Source organism: Rhea pennata, chromosome 2 (assembly GCF_028389875.1).
Source record: "Rhea pennata isolate bPtePen1 chromosome 2, bPtePen1.pri, whole genome shotgun sequence".
Taxonomy (NCBI): Eukaryota; Metazoa; Chordata; class Aves; order Rheiformes; family Rheidae; genus Rhea; species Rhea pennata.
This window is the reverse complement of record NC_084664.1, coordinates 19,487,903-19,509,865: the sequence shown is the minus strand read 5'-3', so window position 1 is coordinate 19,509,865 and position 21,963 is coordinate 19,487,903. Positions and strand designations below refer to the sequence as shown.

General features: G+C 36.1%; 1 protein-coding gene across 3 annotated transcripts in view; it reads right to left on the bottom strand.

The window, feature by feature from the left end:
• ARHGAP21 (Rho GTPase activating protein 21) overlaps nucleotides 1-21,963 on the bottom strand; it is a 119,251-nt gene that overhangs the window by 48,118 nt on the left and 49,170 nt on the right. For all 3 annotated transcript variants that reach the window (XM_062569013.1, XM_062569014.1, XM_062569015.1), the window contains exons 3-5: nucleotides 19,066-19,090; nucleotides 6,223-6,315; nucleotides 2,205-2,283 (exon numbers count right to left, since the gene is read on the bottom strand). In XM_062569013.1, the coding sequence (XP_062424997.1) occupies nucleotides 2,205-2,283; nucleotides 6,223-6,315; nucleotides 19,066-19,090 (197 nt within the window). The remainder of the gene's footprint in view (nucleotides 1-2,204; nucleotides 2,284-6,222; nucleotides 6,316-19,065; nucleotides 19,091-21,963) is intronic.

Here is a 21,963-nt window from a genome sequence, read left to right as displayed (position 1 = left end):
TTGCTAAGACGCAAAACAGAGTAAGAACTATGTCACTGGTATTTTACATATTAAGAGCTTAAATACATTCAAAAGTGAATTCATGCAAGACCAACCTATCAAAAACTATTCGATCCAGTGATACAGATATCAAGTTCATTAAATTCCTAAATCAGAGATTTCTGGAAAGTCGGATGGTAATAGCTGAGCAAATATCACTCTGTAGGTTCAGTGCTTGCGTACTCTTTTCCTAAGAATCCACCACTACACCTCACCAGAGAAGATACATTCCTAAATACACCTTCATTCTGATTCAGAACGGCTACACTGATGATATGCCTGTATTTAGCAAGACAAATATAAAGGTAACACAACTCAACTTGCAGTGAAGTGGCACTAGCAGAATAAGACCTTAGAAGAAAACAAACTTGACGTGCAGAACGAACTGCTCTGAGCTCAAGAATATAGTTTTCAAGAGAAGAAACAAAGTTCATTCTTTAGTCATATGAGAAACTGTCACTTAAAGCCATCATTGTAAGCTATGAGGAAGATATAACTTATAGCTTCCAGACTAGTCAGGTATAAGTTATCTTATAATTAAGTTATGAAGTTAACATAACTTAACTAGTTATCCTTATGAAGCAGAATTGGTACCTGTTGATCCTAAGAAGCTCAGTTGAAGACTTAAGAAGACTGAAAATGGTTATATCTTCTGTACTGAAGACTAAACTTTTTTGCATCATTCTCTGGGATGGACTTGCCCTTCTGCTATGGCCTTTAGAGTTCAGGATGATGAAAGAAATATTCTCATCCTTTAGCTAACAATAGCATGCTTCCCTCTTTTCTGCGTTCATGGACATCAGAGGGACAGAGGCAGTGGTACAATATATCCTTTCTCCTAGTTGTTCTAGGTAATCACTGATAAAGCCATCAGCCCCTATGTCTCTCTGGCTTATCCACAGTGGGCACAGGGTTACATTCTGGTGGGAAGGTTGACTATACAAAAAAAGAGTCTGGAACAGTCTTTATTCATCACCTTGAGTTAATGACTTCTGCCTACCTAATTAGGTCACTGAAAGATGTGATCTCTTTCTCTGTCTTTTGGATTAAAGTATGTAACAGGTGCATTATCCAGAGAACCCTCTGTCTTGGGTCAATAATATTGATCCCCCCTTGCCCCCCCCCCAAAAAAGATAAAAAAAGATACATGACTAGTGTTATATTCAGTCTTTTTATAGGTTACAAAATAAGATAGCTTTCTTCTTTCCAGCCCTCGTACAGAAAGTACTAATGGTTTGAAACGGAACGGAGGCTACATTGCCTATCATCCTTTTGCCTATAGAACTCTAACATGTGTTCCTGCTTTGAAAGACATGTATCTGGAACATAGGCATTTTCAATAAAATCTTGAATAAAAACTGCACTAAAGTAGGAAGGTCAGCAATTTTTATTCTCCTTAACTCTGATAGTAAGTTTAATTAAGGATTAAGGTGTGGAGATTCACTAAAAACAGAATGTGGCTCATGTGATGTATTCAGAATATATTTTTGCATGCAGATCATAATACATCTTTTTTTCACATAACTCATTGTTGTGTTGGACTCTTGTTCCCCCAAAACAGAAACTGAGGCCAAGAAATTAGTAAAATCTGAAGGGGATAGTAAACATAAAAATAAGTATCCAGATTTACCTATGGACATGATTTTACAAGCACCTGTGACCTGCAAGCACAGTAAATATTACTGTTTCCATAACACTGTACAGGCTTCCTAACTTTGTTGCAATGTAAAGGAAAGCTATGATGCAGTGAAGATGTTTTGCAGGTATGCACTAGTATAAAGTGTCTGCTTTACCAGATATGCTGATTTTTAGTTATCAGAAAGGTATATACACATAAGAAAGGTAGATTTTTTGTATTTTCTTTTTAAATAGACACATATGTGTATGTTGTACAACTAATTCGCCTGTTTTGACACCCTTCCATAGCGAAGTGATTTCCTGACAAGGTACAAGTACTGACAGAAAAGGACTCTGGTACAATTCAGCACACCCATTCTTATGCTTTTTTCAGCATTGAATACATACACAAAAATAGAAATGCATAAAACTGCATGTATAATATGGAATATTTAAAAATACAAACAATGACATTTTTAGAACTAATAAAACCGGTAATTTCCTGCTTAGTAACAAAGTTTAATACTAACTGAATACTAACAACTTACCTGTTCTGTATTAAAGCAATGACTTGAGAATATGTCTTTCCAATAACACTTTCTCCATTAACTTTTATAATTCTGTCACCTGTAAAAGGAAAAGATATACCTTATTCAGCCAGTCTAGATTTTTTTGCTAATTTTTTATTTTTATAAGTATGTATCTCATAATAATCACGATAATCAATTTATTAAAATCAAGATCATTCTAACAAAAAAAGAATGTAAATGGTGCACAATACAATTACATGTAAACATACAAAAAACGTCAAGTTCCCAGCTTTTTCCATAATATTTTCAGATTCATTTTATGCTTCCAAATTATTCACTAAAAAGTCATAAAAGAAAACCACAAGCAGGTATAAACTATATCAGAGTATCCTGTCTCCAAAATAATGCTTTTGATGTATGGTACCACATTACCCTAATTCTTCTCAAGTGAATTACAGGTAAACATTTCATTACAGTACTTAATCACAAATCAAAACCCAACATTAACTGAGGACACTGCCAGGTGTATCTGTATACTTTTCCTTTAATATCAGCAAATACTGAAATTGACTGCTTTTTTCCTCTTTGATAAAATAATTGGCAATTTGAAAGGTGCTCCAGATTTTTCCTTCCTCAGAATAACTTGTTTCTGAGTCACTATTTGCTCTTCAAAATTCAAAATATCGATGCATCTTGGGCAGTGTAAGTGGCTAGTTCTTGTCCATTTAGATTAATCTTTAGACCTGATACCACTTTTACCAGATTTCTCCAAATAGTTTGTTGCATCTTCCCCATTCGTAACTTCACACATTCTTAGCATAAGTAGGTGGCAAATACATCAATGAGGAGACACAAAGATCTTCACTCTGTGTGTTGTTTCAGCTTTGGATGAAAAACCCATCCTATTCCTCTCCACCAGAAATAGTATTTATGTTATCACTAACCAGAAAATCAAGAAAGTATCTTGAATTTACTAATGAAGAGAAAATGAACTAAAAGATTATAGCTCTAGGGAGCTTTGGAAGGCTGTTGGCAAAAGAACAACTGAAAGAAAGGACCCATACAAAGAGAGCCAAGGGGACTGGTTTTTTTCAACGCAGCATTAGAGATTTGAAGCCTTTTTTGTGTTTTCAGTGTAATCATGTAAAAGATGAAGAAAAAGCAGCTCATTCTAAAGGCTCACTCTGATTCAGCGGCAATAACGCTCTAAATGCAAGAACTATAGAAGCACTCTATATAGACCCCACAGAGTTTCACACCTACCCTTCCGAATGGGTCCAACGGCTGTTTTAAATTCGGTCTACACATATGATGTAACATAGCACAACCAAATTGCTGCAGTATTTGCAACTTTATAAAAGTTCATCTCTTCCTTTTTATCAGCTGCTTACCATCTTTCTCATTAAAGAAGTCTCTCAGTTTCATCTCTTGCTTTCTAAGGTATTGAAGAAAGATTGATGGCAACCTTTAACAATTGCTAGCAATCTATATGACTGAGAGGCATCTGAGACTGATGGCAATCTTCATCCTAGTGCTGTACACAAACCCTAGGTAATTAGGCTTAGAAGTTGGACTTTTATGAAAAAGTTAATTTTGAAATGCTCAATATCAAGCCAAAAGAAATCATTTCAAAAAGTACATTTGTATGGAAAAATCCTATGATTTACGCCAAGAAATACTCTCATTTACAAGCTCTGACTCCAGTCCTGCTAGGTCAAGACTTCCCCTAAACACATCAGATCCTTCTCTAGAACTTAAAACTGTTTTTTCTCCCTGAACTGTTTTAGAACTCACCTGTAGGTTGGGATCTTTACTCACTATTCCCATTGAGAGAACCTAACTAGGAACATCCTTACAGTAGTTCATATTATCTTACTCATTCCTGTGCAGTTTTTATTTTTCAAAGAAAGAGACTAGGTTAAACAAAGCAGTGAAACAAGTTTACTTGAAGCATGCTTTCAATGAATCAGAATGTGAAGCTGAACTAGAACCTGAAACTGCCAAAAAATTCAGGTGAGACACATTTCAGAAGTGGTTACATGAAAGAAGTGGTTGTAGGCAATGCTGCAAAATATAACTTTGCTGAGTTTCAGGCATATAGAAAGAGGAGGCCAGTGCTTGTAGTGGAAAAAAGGGCATAGAAGCATGAAGGCTTTTTCCTCACAGCTATCAGGTAGCCTACTAATTACCTTTAATCAAACTAAAAATTAATCTGAACACATTTAAACCATCTCCCCTTCCATACCTGTTTTAGTCCTTTAAATCCTTTGCATATATGTAAATCAGAGCACGAATATCAAGACTTGGGAACTGTGAGTTTGTTTTGGCTGTGCATATTTCAATGTTTCTGAAACTTTTTTGTAGCTCATAGATATATTCTTTTTAATGAAATACCTCAAATGTTAAATATGGGAACTATGATCTATCTAACTAAATTAGCTAAATTCGTAATTACAAGAGTATTCAAAGATATTCAGAATGAATTATCTTACAATTCAGATATTGTACTCTCTTCCTCGAATGTACATGTATTGCAAGCATTGCAAGCCTTCTGGTGATTAACACATAGGTAAGTGCCTGAAACACTTAGTTTGATTCTAGGCAATCAAGTTTGGGTTAAGACTGTCAGTACTACAAAGTAAAGGAACCCTGCAGCAGTGAAATAAGAACTGATAAACACAAACATAACTAATAAACAAATAAACAAACATAAAAACAAATATAAATAAACTCATATTACATTTTCAAGTAATTTCTTTCCACTAGTGTGATTATAAAATTAACCCAGATTAAAAAATCTAGATTAAAAAATAAGTACAACTGAATCTACAAAAAAAAGGAATGTATACAGTGTCTGTATCAGAAGTTAAGCAATCTACCTCATCGATCATTCCCTGAGTGGTTTATAATGCAATTTCAAGATAGAAATGTAGTAATATATCTCAATCTGGAGTTCTAACAAGAAATGGAAACATGGCCTAATTAGATATAATGACTACCAGCAGTGTTTTTAAAAAGAGTATGTCCTGATAATTTAAAAATCTGTTTTCCCATTTATCACTTGTTCTTCATTCTGGGCTCCTAAAACTTTTTTTATGCCTAAAAATAAAAATTCTCTGCAGATTTAATCTGTTTTAATTTGGTAAACATTGCCCAGGGTAGAAGTTAACATGGCTCCTTTGTATGGCTTCAATATATGCTGTAATTTGTCAATCCAAAACATTTCTTTATACATTAGCATAAAATAATGCTGAAGGTAAGCCTAGCAAAAGTTATTCTACTCCAGGCAAATGCATTTACACAAGTAGGTTGAAAAGAAAATAACATTCTATTACTGACAGAAATATAACTCCCTCATATAATATAAGTTTTACCACATTTTTAAGAACAGAAATCCGTATTTGCAATGGTATTTACCTACATAACTTACTGCTTTATTACTTGTAAAATTACCCATTCTAGTGCAGCTTTCTCTCTTCATCACTTAAGTAAAAGTGTTGCGAAGCACATGGCACTTCACAAAAAACAAGCTTTCTGCACCAAGAATTACAGATTAAACCAGATATCTGAACAAAAATTGACTAGAAGAGAGTTTCAACTAGAGTTGGATTGGTCATATTTAATTTAAATGAGGTAGAATATGGATGGACAAAAAACCTGAATGCTCTGAGGTTATCAATTTCTCCATGAAACACATGAAATAGATACTTAACTAGTGTCATTTTCATCCCTTTTCTCTTTCTCCTCACATATTTTATTGCATTTTTACTCTTTTTTTTTCTTAAGAAAGTCATTAAGACTTTTGTGCCTTTTTAGATACAGATATATATGTAATACGTAATACTTCCTGAGGGAATCCCAAAATCATTTTTGGGATTAAAAACAAAAGGATGACAATTCAGAAAGAAGAGTTTCAGACTTCTGAAGGGAAGATGAAGGCTCAATAGAAGACACAGAATTATAAGCAAATTTAAATCATTTATGTTTTATATAACATAAATGCACATGCTAAATCTGTATTATAGAAGAACAGTACCTGTGCACAGTCCAGCTTCAAAAGCAGGTCCACCCTCTTTAACTTGTTTAACAAATATGGTATCCATTGGCTCCAGTCTATTTCTTTGTTTTCCTGAGGAAGAAAGGACACTTAATTATACTGCATTACAATGTTTTTTTATTTTAAATAATTATTTTGAAGCATAATCCTGCCATATTCATTGTTGCATTAAATACCAAAGTCCAGTTTGGGGAGGAAGGAGGGGAGAGGTAAATAGTCCTAGAGATGGCATTTCCTTTCGCTACACTAAAGACCTTCTAGGTGTCTGAAAAATAAAAATCAAAAACTTCTGACTATGTCATAACAAATGATACTTTTCAGTTTAATTTCATCATCTCATCGCTATTTCATTCCCATACAATACCTATATATACAATAAAAATTACTCCTTTCTTTTTCAGATATCTATTTAGAATGAGATATAAAAGCAGACAAACTGAAAAAGAATCAGTAGTGTAAATTGGAAAATACAATTTTACTAACTTTCTCTAGAAGAAGTAGTCTTTATTAGGTTCCTCATGGAATTTTAACTAAAACTGGTGCTGCTGATAAAAGTGACACTCTTTGAAACTACAGTATTAGGTTCTAATCACTTCTTTACCGACTAATCTTTGATTTAGACACAAATGGCAGTGCTTTTGGAAACATTTGAAATACAGGTCAAGTATTCCACCTGGTTATGTTTACTAAGCCACATTCTCTTTTTCAGTTAATTATAGAATATACGTTAAGGTGTGCTCTACCCCATATGCCTCTTTTTGTTCGATTTCCCTAGGAGAAAAGCTCCTTATTTGTAGAATTTTAATAAATTGTAGCAAACCAGGCTCCTCTCTGAATTTATCTCACATTTTTCAAATCCAGTTTTTAGCCTAATATGTTCATTTGGCAGACTGCTCAGTGTCTGCCATCTTACTAAAGCACAGTTAAACAAAATAAATCATGGCTCTAAATGACTTACTCAAAATAACTCTAGATTGGTACAGAATAATCAGAAAGCTGATTTGTTAGAATCAGGTAGCTATTGTATACCAAATAACTGAATTATCCATAAAAAAAAAATCCAGCTGGCTGCTCAGTTCCCAAATACTTTAAGATTTGATTTGGGACACAGCTACAAGATATACAAAATGCTCTCTATGAAGCAAAACTCGTATCTGTCATTTTTAATCTTCTGATTTTAATAGACAATGAACACTTGATAGGTCTTATCTTTTAAGAGGCAGCAATGCTTCAGCAAGTTTAGATATGCTCAAAGAATAATTTACTTAGATGCCATGGACAAAAGGTTCTTCGAAGGATGAACTGTAAAAATGTGACCGTTCACAGTGCTACCTAACATCATTCCCAGGGTTGCCACTGAATTCTCTTACTGGGAAGACACATAATCAAATGAGAAGCAAACAAAAATCATAGATCTCCCAGTATACACTAGCATATATAATTTACAACACTTAAAATAACATCTGGTATCTGTGACCCCCCATTAGGCCCTATCAACTTTCTTTAGAAAATGCCAGTTAAAGAAGATTAATGGCCTACTGCTAATTTGCGTAACACTTGAAAGCCTCTTCCATATCTGAATGCACAAAACAAGAGGTCCAGCAAACAGATTATTCCCGTTTGATATCAAATACAGCATACCTTTACTGCAGTTACCTCTTCTCTGTATCAGAGAAGAAAAACTGCACTAATTTGTCGAGAGCAGAGACCGAAGGCTTCCCTGAACACCTAATTTCTGATCAACATGTCAGCAGTATCCCGGCAGCTGCACAAGGAGCTCCTCAACACCACCAGCAATCACTTCAGGGTTGCACTGCTGTTTGGCAGACTAACTCCAAAAGTTGATTTCACACTAAACCTGGTTCTTTGTCACTCATCCTTCTTTCTACAAGGGTGAAACATCACCCTAAAGTTTAAGATCAAATTAAGGGTACAAAAACAGAAAGAAAGCTTTATCACCTTGTTCACATTTGCAGGTTTATTTTACAGCTCTGTAATATCTTTATACAGGTAAAGATAAGAAGAAATATTGGGATTCCCAAGCTTTGGTGGAGGAATGCATATTCTCCATTTCTCCCTGGTCTTTTACTACTTGGATACAACCCAAAACTTCTTTCCTTCAGTAAGCATATAAATGAGCTTCCTTGAATGCGCAGTCTCAAAGTATATGTTTATATTTATACTCAAGCACAGCTAAAGAATATTTTCTTTCTGACACTAGCAGCTAATGATACTCTCTTCAGACCAGCTGGGGAGAATAAATATTGCAGACGTGCAGTCAGTCAGTACTGAAATATGTTCTAAGTAAAATGAGCAATTTATTAACTTCTTAAAATAATAACTGTTAAATCTTGAGAAACTGAATAAGTTGTAAATAAAGAAATAAATCGTAGAAGAAAATACTGCAGCTCTAACAACATTTGAATACGACAGTTATTTTCTTCATATTGTCACAAATGAAGGTCAGGTCATGAATTACATAAGAGCAGAGCAAGCAAAAAACACTAAACAAGGAGGCTTGCTTGACACTGTTACTGAAGCCCAATTAAAATATTTGGAAATTGTTGGTTAAAGTTACTCTTGCTGAAGTCAGGACAAATTGCTGTCTGGCAAGAATGAAGCTCGGGGAGGGAAATCACGTACAGCGGAACAACAGCGAAAGCAAGCCGTGCGCTCCACTCCGCGCTAATAAACAACGCAGCTAAGCTGCAGAAGAGGCTGCACAGTAAGTATTACTTACTAAGTGCAAACTATTTTCACAGTGTGTCTGCATTCACTTAATCATCTTTCTTCATAGTAACGCTTTTTGTTTAGGGAGAAATATCTAATACACAACTGGAACAAATTAGTACTTCTTTCACATAAATCTGTTATACAGAACTACTATCTGTGGCTTAGAGCTAAAGATTTGGCTATTAGTGAGAAGAGCTTAAAGCAGGTCAGTTACAAATCAACATTTAAATAAATTTCACGTATGACAAGATTTTTTTTTTTATTTTCACTTATCCTATGCTGCTCATTCTAGAATGACTTTTAAACGAGATACGTTTTAGCATAGCTATATGCATGCTCAAAATGCGTCATGTATTTTTTTTCACATCTTTTCCATGTCACATCTATGAAATTTTAATACATGCAAAGCCTGCTGAGATGTAAAAAAAACCCGAGAAGACAAAGATGTATTCTTTTATTTTTTCTTAAATCAGCAAGGTTTCTCCTTTATGAGAAATTAATTGTGGCCATTTCCTGCCACAAGCTGCCAACAGTCAACACCATTACGCTACCCTCTCAGTACCAGGGGTCTGCATGTATGGGACAAGACACATACATTCCCTCACCTATTTCCCCTGAGTTTAAATTCCCTCTGTTGCCCTAGGTTCCCAGTTTGTGTCAGTGCTCACTGCTGCTAAAGTAAATCAAATACTTCTAGTGGGTCTGATTTTAGTAATTGTAAATGGATATGACCTTCATTGAGATCACATAAGGAAGGAGCTTCACCCACTCGACACTTACCTTCTCTCAGAGCTTACACTTGCTGCGCTCTACACTAAACACACAATCCAGCACTGTCACTGGCACCCAGCTCCCCTGGGCACATAAATGCCTCGAGTAAAACAGCGCTTTAAAACACAGAGAGACAGCCTTGAGTTACGGAGTAATGCCTGGATGCTGCTGCCATCAGAACCAGTAATACAGTGCAGCCTACTGTAGCCTAGTGTAAACTCACCACCTACCTCCTGAACTGGGTTAATAAAACTGTCATTAACTTAAATAAAAAAATAGTTCAAGCTACCAGTGGAGGAAAGATAAGGCATCACTGCATGCACTTGGTTATGGCCCAGTTTGGACATGTGTTTGTCCTGCCTTTCACCAGTTTACTTCAGGCTTGCAGCAGATGAGTCTAGTGTAGTACTGCAGCTTGCTGCGTCAGTGATGAGCGTTATGTTGCAGATGACTGCTGAATAGGGTAATTTTGCCCAAACCTTCAACTTCAAGTAAAAAGCAGGCTATCACGCACATCAAGAGGAACAGGCAAAAAGGCGAGGTGACAGGAGCACACGTGCACAAGCCAGGAAGTAGTTCAGACATACAGCACAACTTCCATGAAAAAGAATTTCATATATATTTAATTGCTCTAGAAGTGTAGCTGTAACAGGGGTGTAGTCTCACAAGAAGAGTAATAAAAAACAGAGGCATATAAAGTCACTACACACACATGTTAAATCACCACAAACTGAAAAACAGTCCATAAAAACAAAATTGTCCCTAATCAGTTTTGTACGCTCATGAAAGTCTCCAACCTGACTAAATATTGTACTATGATTTATTTGCGAAAGAAAATGACATGGCAGAAGTAATATTATCAAACCTACCAGCACACCACAAGATAGTGATAATCGCATAACTTTTACATAGTCTGATATGTAAAATCTTCTGATCCAAAACTCAACCAGATAAAAACTCTGAGTCCTAAAGACTACAAAAAGAGCACGTCTCTGACAAAGAAAAATTTTTTTTTCCTTCAAAATGTAAAAGTTATGACTTACTTGTATCTCTTCCTTTCTTTCTGACCCGCAGGGCATAAGTCTGCAAGGGTTCAGGATCACAATAAAATATGTACTTTCTTATAAAGGCTCTTCTAAGAATCTACTTTTTAAAAACATGCTCTTTCTCCTCTTCCAAGGGAAACCAAACCCTTTTCTCAATGATTCTCAACAGTGCTCAGAAATCCTCGTAACACAGGAATTGAGTAATTGCTACAGAGTTTTGTTAAAATTATACAGAATCTATTTTTAAATGATTAAAAAAAAAAAAAGAGGGAGGAAAAAGGAAAAGAAAAAGCCTCAACTATCTGTTTACCTAAAGACCAAAACTATTGAAAGCCACAGTGCTGAGCATTACTCCTGCCCCTTCGCTCAGCAGGTAGCAAGGGACACTTTCATGTACATATTGTACAACCACTGGCCTCATGGAACAGCTCAACTGTTAAATTAAGAAAGGCTTTTAGGTCTTTCTTTGACTCAATGTTCCTCTAAGCATGCAGAGTTGCAAATTCATTTTTGGATATCTAAGGCATTTGCACTCCATATGGCTCAACAATGCAGAATGGCACTGATTCCGGGGAAGCCTGTCAGGCAAAGGAAGGAGAAATATTTACAGCTAAGGTGGAACAAATATGTTTCTAAATGATCACAGAGTATTTGTAATACTAATATTGAAAAAAAGCCTCATTTAGCACATTACTGAAATGTAACAATAATCTGTTTCATTACATGTAGGTGATATTTCTAGATTGTTTCTTGAGACATCAGTGGTTTGTAAAGCAAAATCACAGGATATATTTAAAAGAAAAACTGACCTTGTACACAAATCTGTGCTTTTTTTTTTCTTTTTTTGCTCCTGCCCGCCCCCTTTTTTCTTGAGTACCAGATGACAAAACACTTTGCAAGGTTACTGTACTATAAGAACTGCTACCATGGTTACCATAAAAATGTCATTTCACCAACACAAGAAAATAAATTATTTCCTTAGTCTACTTGCCTATTTGTAAGACCAGCAAAGTACCAACTACATGTAACTGCTACTATATTCAAGAGCCTTTATCTTAATGCAAGAAATCAAGCGATATGATTTGGGGAATGGAAGAACAAGGGAAAGAAAGCTATTTCCTTTTTCTGAATGATGCATTCTTTTCTAATCCATGGAGTTCAACATAGCTGGATCGAAACCTGTCTGCATACTTCAATGTAAAACAAATATTCTTATGACAATATTTTTATTTCCACTTTCATCAAGAGGTGGTTAATAGATATGAAAATGGTAGAATTATTATAGAGCTGCATTCCCCGGAAATATTCACTTTTTCTATCTAACCCAAATTTTGTCTGGAAGAATATAAGGGTTCCGAAGAGAAGTAATAGTAATCTTACAAATCAGAATGAGATACATTGCTGCTAGATGGATCATCAAATCCCAACACAATAATGTAACTCTCTCAGTAACTTAATCAGCCACTGGAAAAAACAAACAAACAGACAAAAAAAGCTTTAGCTGTTAACATATTTGCTCTGAATACAGATTTGCACATCTAACGTTCCAGTTTTAGTAGGAAAAAAATATTTGCTAATCATTTCCCAAGCTACTCCCAAAGAGATTGTTGGAAGTACACTATAACTTAGATTTATTAACAAAGGTTTAATTTAATTGTTTAACATAAATAACATATTTCATGAAATTGTTGGGATTATGTTTAACTGAGAGAGTCAAGCTAAAGACAATTTTAGATTTTATAATCTGCAAACTGAATTCCATACATGGGAAGCATCACTCCACTTGTAATCCATTGTAGAAGAGAAGCCCGAAGGTCTCACCCCTGCCCTAAAAGAGCTTATTTCACCCATTATCAAGCATGAAGTAACACACTAAAAAACACTAAGCAAAAAACAGCATTAAAGATGTCTCTAGAAGAGGACAGTAGCAAGTAGAATAGTACTGTTAAGGCATTCAGCATAGCAACACCTTGCACATTCTCCTATTACTTAAAAGACCTCTGTAATTTTTATTAGGCAATTCAAAGATGGCATATCTTTTTTTGCTTATTGTTTTTTTAAATTATTTGACTAATAGACCCTCACCTCCATCTCCATGAGGGACAGGGAAAAGGAGAGAAATCAGTAATTTGGCATTTTTATGAAAACTAGGTGACACTGAATTTAAACTTAAATACAAAAAGTCTATTTCCCCATTGCATTATTTGGCAATATTAGCTTATGATTTTTTTTTCAATTCTCTCAAAGCTAAAATGAAATCTTTCCAAGTTTCAAATTTAACCAATGACTGAACAGTCTACAGTATTTACTTCAGGTTTTAGATAAACCTAAAACTTCTTTTCACAAAGCCATTCAATTTACATCTGTTGCAGTGAAGCCACAGACTCCCCCTAAATCCACGGAAATTACTTGTGCAGTTCTTGGCAGTAATTTTATTTAGCATCAGAGATGATTTGAACTCGAGTAGTCACTGAGAAACATTCTACATGTGACGAGTTGGAAGGCCACTCTGCTAAATATTCTGGGCATACTTTCAGAGAATAAGAGAAATTATTAGGTTCTGATCATGAAAGAAAAATAAACTAGCCCTATTTTAGCATTCTCAGCTTCTACAGGTTAAATAATGAGAAAGTTGGATTAAAATTTCACAAAAAAGGGCAATTTTCTATGGCAGTATCCTAAAGCATTAATGTCATCTACTTCTTTTCTCTTAGTCCTATTCCACTATCCCATATCTAAGAATATATCATCCCAGCAATCTGTAACCTTTCCAAATATTTGCTTTTGTAATCATTCTCTTGTCCCTTGTCTACCTTGTTCCCATCTTCACAGGCACAATTAGTTTACTTCATAATAGATGGAGCTTTGATAGCCAATGATGTTAAAAAACATGGAATTAAATTAAATCTTGAGAGAACACAAACTGCATTACACGTAACAGTCTGTGTTTGCAAAACAAAGTATTAAAACCACATGAAGTGTACATAAACAGTAGTAAGGAATAAAAGCCTTTCCCACATTTTTCCATGCTTCTCTCAAATGTCAAACTAGACTTGCACAGAGCTGAAGCAGCTCAGGTAATAGATTTGAATTTCTAGCTTAGATTAATTAGACATAAAAACTTAAATTTATAGTTAGGCATGTAAAAATAAAAGTCTGGTGATCAGAATTTAAAAATCTAGGGGTCTTAGTGAAAATGTCTGGAGTCTTGTTAGAAAGCATATACTGATTATAGTCTCTACAGACAAGAAGACTAAGCAATAAACCATTCATATAGGAAGATAAGAAGCTGCTAGATGCAATAGATATTTCTACACAGAAATAGGAAATGAAGTCAGAAAAGTGAGAACATTATATTAAAAAAGCATGACACTACACTTTAAAGATACTGGATTTCCAGAATTTGATTTATGTACTGAACATGTTTTGGATCAGTCCTCATATGAAAGATGAAACTCCGTTCAGAGAGTATTACTGGATGCTTATTGTTGTTGATTTAATCAGGATCCACAAGCCAAACATTTCTGAAGGAAACATTATTTTAAAGCAACATGAAAGAAATGACCAAGCCATCTACATACTAAACTTATATTTTAACAACTATAGCTTCAAAGTGTCTTCATAAAAGACAACATATTCATCACGTCAAATGAACAGTAAAATGGCTCTAAGGAAGATGACTTTCTCTTTCACCATTTACACTCTGTCCCATCATCCAAGCCATTCATGAGAATGTTAAACAATACTGGCCTCTGTATTGACCCCTGGCATAGTCCACTGGTGACTGGCCTCTGGCTAGACTTCATGCCATCTCCAAGCCTGCTAGTGCAGATGCTTTTCAACTCACCTCACTGTCCACTTGTCTATCCTGTCCTTTGTCAGTGTGTCAAGTGAGGATGTTATGAGAGACAACATTGTTGTCCTTCAGGAAGGCTTTCAACATCCACTGCTCTCTCCTTATCTACCAAGCCAGAAGGCTATAGGGATAGGTCATCATCTCCTCTCACGCTGACTATTCTTCACCAACTTCTTGTCCCTCAGGTGTCTGGAAATGGTTTCCAGGGTTATCTACTCTATCACCTCCCCCGGGATTGAGGTGAGGCTGTAGTTCCCCAGATCCTTCTTCCTGCCCTCCCTGAAGATGGCAGTAATGTTTATTTTCTCCCAGTACTTAGGAACCTCCCCCATGTGGCATGACATTTCAAAGGTTACTGAGAGTGGCCTCACAGTAACATTGGCGAAGCCCCTCAACACTCAAATTTCATCAGGTCCCATGGCCTTGTTTACATCCTGTTTGTTCAGTATTCTCAAACCCGATTCTCCTCTGCTGAGAGTAAGTCTTCCTTGCTCCCAATCTTCCCACTGGTCTCAGGGACCTGGGATCTGAAGGCAAGGATTACCAGTAAAGACTAAAGTGAAGAAGGCATTGAGTACATCCCTTCACACCCCTTGCCAGTTTCAGCTGCAGGTAGGCTTTGGCCTCCCTAACCTCAACCCTGCTTACTTAGACAGCATCTCCGTATTCCTACCAAGTCACTTGTACCTCCTCCACTTTCTATATACTTCCTTTTTTTGTCTGAGTTTTGTCAGGTGCTCCCTGTTCATCCATGCAGGCCTCCTGCCATCTTTGTTAGACTTTCTGCTCATTAGGATGGACCATTCAAGAGCTTGGAGGAGATGGTTCTTGAAAATCAACCAGATCTCTTCAATCCCTTTTCTCTCCAGGACCATATCCTGGGGATTCCTCCAAGCTGATGCCTGAACAGCCCTGCTCCCTTGAGATCCAGGGCTGTGATCCTGATTTTTGCCATGTTCCCTTCTTCCAGGATCCTGAGCTCCACCATCTCATGGCCACTGCAGCCAAGGCAGTTGCTGATCCTCACATCCATCACCAGTTTTTTTGTTGTTTCTTCTCTGTCAAGCAGAGCATCTCCCCTTGTTGGCCCCTTAATCACACATGTCAGGAAGCTTTCATCAATGCATTCCAGAAGCCTCCTGGATTGTCGGTACCTTGCTGTGCTGCCCTGCCAGCAGAAACTGGGGTGGATAACGTCCCCCGTGAGGGCTATGCTCTGTGTACGTGAGGCTTCCACCTGTCATCGGGAGAAAGCCTCATCTTCCACTTCTTCCTGATCCAAGTAGTTTGTAGCAGACACCCACTGGAATCATCACTAGCATTGGTCTGCCCTGTAATCTTGACCCACAAACTCTCAGCTGACTCCTCATGCAACCCCAGGCACAGCTCCATGTATTCCCACTGCTCCCTCACATAAAGGGCAACTCCTCCTCATCATCTTCCCAACCTGTTCTTCCTAAACAGCCTGTGTCCATCCACGGCAGCAATTCAGTTGTGTGAGCTGTCCGAATACATCTGTGTGATCCCCATGAGATCACAGCTCTACAGTGGACACAGATCTCAAAATCCTCCTGTTTGATTCCCATGTGGTGTGCATGAGTACACGGACACTTCAGAGAAGCACCCAGTCGTGCTGATTTCCTGGAATATGCATGAGAGTGGTCCCCATCGTACTGTTCTGTAGAAACTCCCTTATTTATAGGCATGCACTTGAGGTGGTTTCCTTCTGTCCTTCATTGCTGACCATGAGGTCTCTCCTGCCTGCACCAATTTGAACCCTCGCTTGCCAGCCTGATCCACTCTCTCCTATTCTCCAGGACAATTTTGCATTATCTTTTACTCTAAAATCTTTGGAAATTTACTGCCTATTGAAGGCAAGATTACCCAAGAGCATGATCTAAATGTATATTGAACCTGTGAAAAAGACAGTTAAGGAAGTGTAAGTAAGCAGATGATCTTTACTCAAAAATGATACCAAGAAAACTGTCAGTTTTGCACTGGCACACATTGCTTCATAAAAATGAAAAGCCCGAAACCCTTTAGTGTAGTCTTTGATAGAGAAAAGCACAAGAGAATTATTGTCTGCAGCGTTCAAAAGAAAGAGTTAGCAGTTAAACTAATTAATGATAAGTAAAACACAACTTCACACTGGGAAGTTTTCAATTTCAATTAAAAAAAAATACATAATACTTGCCACTAGAGGGCTCCTCTGGATGACAGACAAAGCTTTATACCCTTTCCTAGCAATATGCTCTCCCTCAAGCTTTTGAAACAAACGGGGCATTAGCAATGGGAGACCGCTGCAGCTATCAAATATAGGTTTTTAAGAATCCTTTAAGAATCCTTGTGACAATCCTTCACAGAACTTCTGACACATCTGTTTTTACTAAACTAACATGATGTTTGTGAATATGAAAAGTGAAATAAATGCTTTTCTTCATTTTCTCATCACAAACTAACTATTCCTCTCATTTGGGAACAAGAACAACTTTCAGTAATGCAAACAAAAACAGCTTCACCCTCCCTCCCCAACACCAAAGATCTCACTTAATGCTGAGAAAAGTCTTACACTTTTTGTTCCATTCTGCTATTTTTTAAGACAGGACATATGAAACTGATTACTTAACTTCTATTTACCTTCTATGCCTTCCACATAAGTGTCATTCCTTTTCTTTCCAGAAAGAGCACAAACCCAACTCTCTGTCCTGCTAATTAGAATACTGTTATTTCCAGAGCATGTTTTGTGCCCTCTGCTCTGTATTTCAAGGCACATAACGTACTACACTATAAATAAGAAATAGCTATGATCCATAGTTTAAGTAGCTAACAAAAATTTCTAGAAAGACTCTTGCTTCCACCTGCACAGTTCTCACACTGAGCCGAACAGATATTTGTTTAGTGCTGCTTCCCTATGGAAAAACATCCTTTTCCTACAATAAGGATACTTACTCTCTAAAATACAAGTTACGCTTTTCATGCTCATTTTGCACAGAAGGGTTGACTCCCCTCCCGTCTTAAATCAATTTCCCTTTTCTGCCAGTCAAAAGAGAAAAAGGAGGTAGCAAATTTGGAAGTGGAGGGACATGGAGAAAAAGGAGGCAGCAAATTTGGAGGGGGTGAAGACATGTATGAAGAGACTGACTTTTCGCTCAAGCAAGTGAAGACTACTGAGTAAGAGTAGGAAAAAGAGATGCAGGAATTCATCTGCTTCTATGCAATTTCTGAACTAAGGTATCCCTATTCAAGCAGGCCTATCTTAAGAGTTACACCGGAAAAGTGCAAACTGGAACACTGTATATTACATTCACTTACACTGGAATTAATCCTAAATCCTTTGCACATCTTACAGTTACCACAGAATAGGAAAACAGAAAGCAGGACTGGGTTTTCTATCTGAAAACTTAACTTCCTCACCTAAAATGAACGCATTTATCACCCTTTAAGGGAACAAAGAGATATCAAAGGGGAAAAAAAAGGAGCATGGAAGAGATAATAGCTAAACATCAAAGAATTTAAATTAAGTAGGACTGAGATATGTCTCCAATTTTAAAAATTAAGCTAATTAGTTAATTAAAAGAGAGCAGACACAAGCAATGCACAAGGGAGAATGTTATGAAAAAGGAGGTAAACTGGCAGGCATAACCACAGAGTGATTTTTCCACCCTTCTAAATCAAGTGCAAGATACAGTTTCATTCATAGATCTTATTTGACATCTCAAACATGTTTTATGGATCTCCAAAATGTACGTGAGAGTGACAAAGAACTGAAACTGATGAATTAAGTTAAATAAGTACTATTAAAATACTGAGGAAAGTATATCTAGGCTAATAGGGCTAAGATTTTTTTTAACAGTTGTATGTCACAATTCAGGATTTTATTTTATTTTACTATCAGTATCAATACTAGATATTTATACAGCTATGTGTTGCAACAACAAGTTGCAACAGAAATCAAAATTTGTACTGGTTGCTCTTAGGTGCCCTGTCCAGTGCCTTTTTTAATATACGTATATAAATGTATCTGTCAGGCTTAAACTCTTTACAGTACATTGTACAGATGAACTCTTGGGCCTGTATGTGGATCAAATTGAAAGTGTGGAACTGGTGCTAAAATGGTAACACAGCTGGTTTCTTGCCTTTTTATCATACGCATGACAAAGTGATATGTGGGGCATAAAGGTGATACAACATGTTTTGTAGTAAACTTAAATCATACAAATACATACAGAGAACAGGAGAATCCAAAACACAGGCATTTTCTTTCTTTTACTTCAGTGCCATGAAACGCAAAGGGGATTGATGGTCATACTCAATAATTTTAATGTTTCAAACTCTTAAATAGCTATTGAAGTGTATTACATAGCAGAAGATGAGTGATAAACATATTAGACATGTGGAAGAAGAAACAAAACATACCTCCTCTATTTCCATTCTCTTCATCCTAAGGAAAAAAAATAGTGCACATTAAGAATACACTAAATGAAAAAATGCACAGATTCCTACAAGCATGAAGGTTTCATGGGAATTCATAAGCTTAAATCTGCATTTTGGTATTTCACCCTCTTACACAAATATTCAATATTACAGTATTAGGCTTTCACTCTGAAAATCGTAGCATAAGGCCTGTTGGCACAAGAACAAACACAGTTCCATGAAACATCCCCACATAACCAACCTGAAAGGTATTATTTGAAAACAAAACAAAAATACAAAACTGCCATGAAGCGTAAAACTGCACTGTGTTACAAGTATGTTTCCATCCGAAAGTCAAGAATGAGAGGCTATACTATTACCATCTAAGGATTCAAAATTAAATAATTCTCTAAGAGAGAATATTTTGTAACTAAGTTCTGAATATTCTTCCTGAAATCTGAAACATCAAGATTGCTTTGCCTTTAGTACTTCTGTCTAGAGAACAGAACCTACCTAAAGTACTTCCTAGTAACAACTTGAAGACTCTCCTTCTGCTCATTGCACTACATATAATCATAACTACCATGTATCACTAAGAGCCCTTAAAAAAAGAAACAAAAAACAAAAGAAGACATAACAGAATGTACTGAGGGAGAAGGACATACTTAAAAATAAGAAGTGATTATTTATTTCACAGATACTTTCTTGTCAGTATTTAAATATGAATGAGGAGGTTTTGAAAGATCATGGCTAATCTCCTCTTCACCAATATTCTACCATTCGGAAACTTCAGTGGTTAAAATAAAGAAAAAATGTGCTCTCTTTGAATTATGACTTTATGGACCAGTGAAGTTTCAACCTAAACACAGTTCTTTAGACTAATACATACTATTGGAAAATATTTCTAAGCATTCACTTCACCTCACCTAATTAAAAGAGCCTTGTCCTTAAGGAAGCAAGCAGCAGAGAGGTAAGAACACAAATAATCTTCACCTGCACATTGTCTCTCACTTTTAAACGGACTATATCCAGTTTTCTAGACCTTCTGCATTTAAAGACAAATCACTATCTTTTTCATATTTCCAAAGCAATTGCACACAGATCTGAGTAAACTATTTGAGAGAGGAATACTTGAAGGAAGAGAAGAGGTAAGACCTGGATATAAATTCTATATTGAACAATGAGTAGTCTTTCCTAGTTGTAATGTATTCCATTTGTGACGTACAGAAATTCAGTATAACCTACACCTCTAAACCTCACAACAGCATAGAAATTACCAGCATGTCTGCTAGCATTGTAGAAAGACATATACAAGAATAACTTTTTTTAAAAAAATTGAGTTAACAGAGATCTCATACCTATTCTATTTCTAAAAAACACTGACAATTATCCTTATCACCCAAACACTGAGAACAGCAAATAGTATATCCCTGAGCTCAATAATTCTGGTAAAAATGCCATGCTAGCAGACAAGTACTGCTGAATTTTATCATTATATCCCTGAAATCCCTGGACTAGTTTAGTCAGTTTTGAACTATGATCATCCAAAATAACAGCAGCAAAGAATTAGACAAGGTTAACATCTGCATGTCTTGAGTTTCCACCCAATCTACAAAGTGAAAAAATACTTTTAGAACTTTGAACATTTGAGTTCATATTCTGGAAACTTATGAGTGACACCTAGGTGACACCTTGTTTGATGCTAAAGATAAAAAAAATAAATAAAAATAAAAGTGAAATTCGTTAATGTAGAATTGTTACCATTTAAAAAGTACTGCAAGAGTGTGTCACTGGGTACACAAAGCTCTATCATAAAACACAGCTGCAAAACATTAAAGTAGTTTTTCATGGTACCAAGCCAATGAGCTCAGGTCTTTAAAAATGGAATGCTTTATAAAGCAAATGTTTTGGAGTTAATTTCTCTCCTACATTTACCTCTTACGAATTCCAAAATGTTAGTAAATGCTGCCTCTATATCTTCTTTAAAGTGAAGGTTTTCTTTTATCATTTATTAGCATATTAGACTAATTTAACTTGGAGAATGCACTTCACATGCAAAAATGTGTGTTGCTGACTAACAAATTCTAATAAATATATGTGATATTCAGAGCCTAATTTAATTCAGGCTGCTTTTTGCAATGCTAGCTTTGGAAATCTTCCACATAATCCTGATCTGATTTCTTCAAGGAAAGGAGGCATGGGAAGCAAGGACATATGATCAGTTATTTCTCAGTGTGGATCTATTCTTCAATTCAGTTTAGTACGTGGCCCCATACCAACACAGCCAAGTCCTTTTGTGAAAACAAAACTTCCTTTAAACTGTAGTCTTAGTTTCCAGGATTACCTTTCATACAGGCTTGTGTGACCCCTCATGCAAAATTGTTCTTTGCAACAGATCCACCACAGAACACTTTCTTTCATAATCTTCCTCTATCGTAAACTTACAAACTTTTAACTATAAAGTTTATAAACTATCTGATTAATAAAGATTACATTGAGAAGCAGGACAAGATCATTCAAGAGAATTCATTTTTGTTACACAGTAGTGTTTATGTATTGATAAGTCTTGCCTTTCCTTTACATGTCACTTGACTTGCAGATGATTAGCTGTTTTTGTGCAGGAACCATGAAAGGATATTGGGACTTAGCACAATAATCTGAATTTGACAAAGACCTCCAGTCTACAGGGACTCCATCATACAAGGACTGCAATCATCTGGTAACCAGTATGACGTATGGTCAAGTAAGAATGAAACAGAACTCAGACCTGCTCCTTACTAGTATCAGGTTGCTTATGTTGCTTACATAATTTCATGTTCTTTTCGTAATTTAGGTACAAAAACATCCATTAAAGCCACATTAGAAACATCCAGGATTAAAAATTTTGAAGATCTGTTCTTT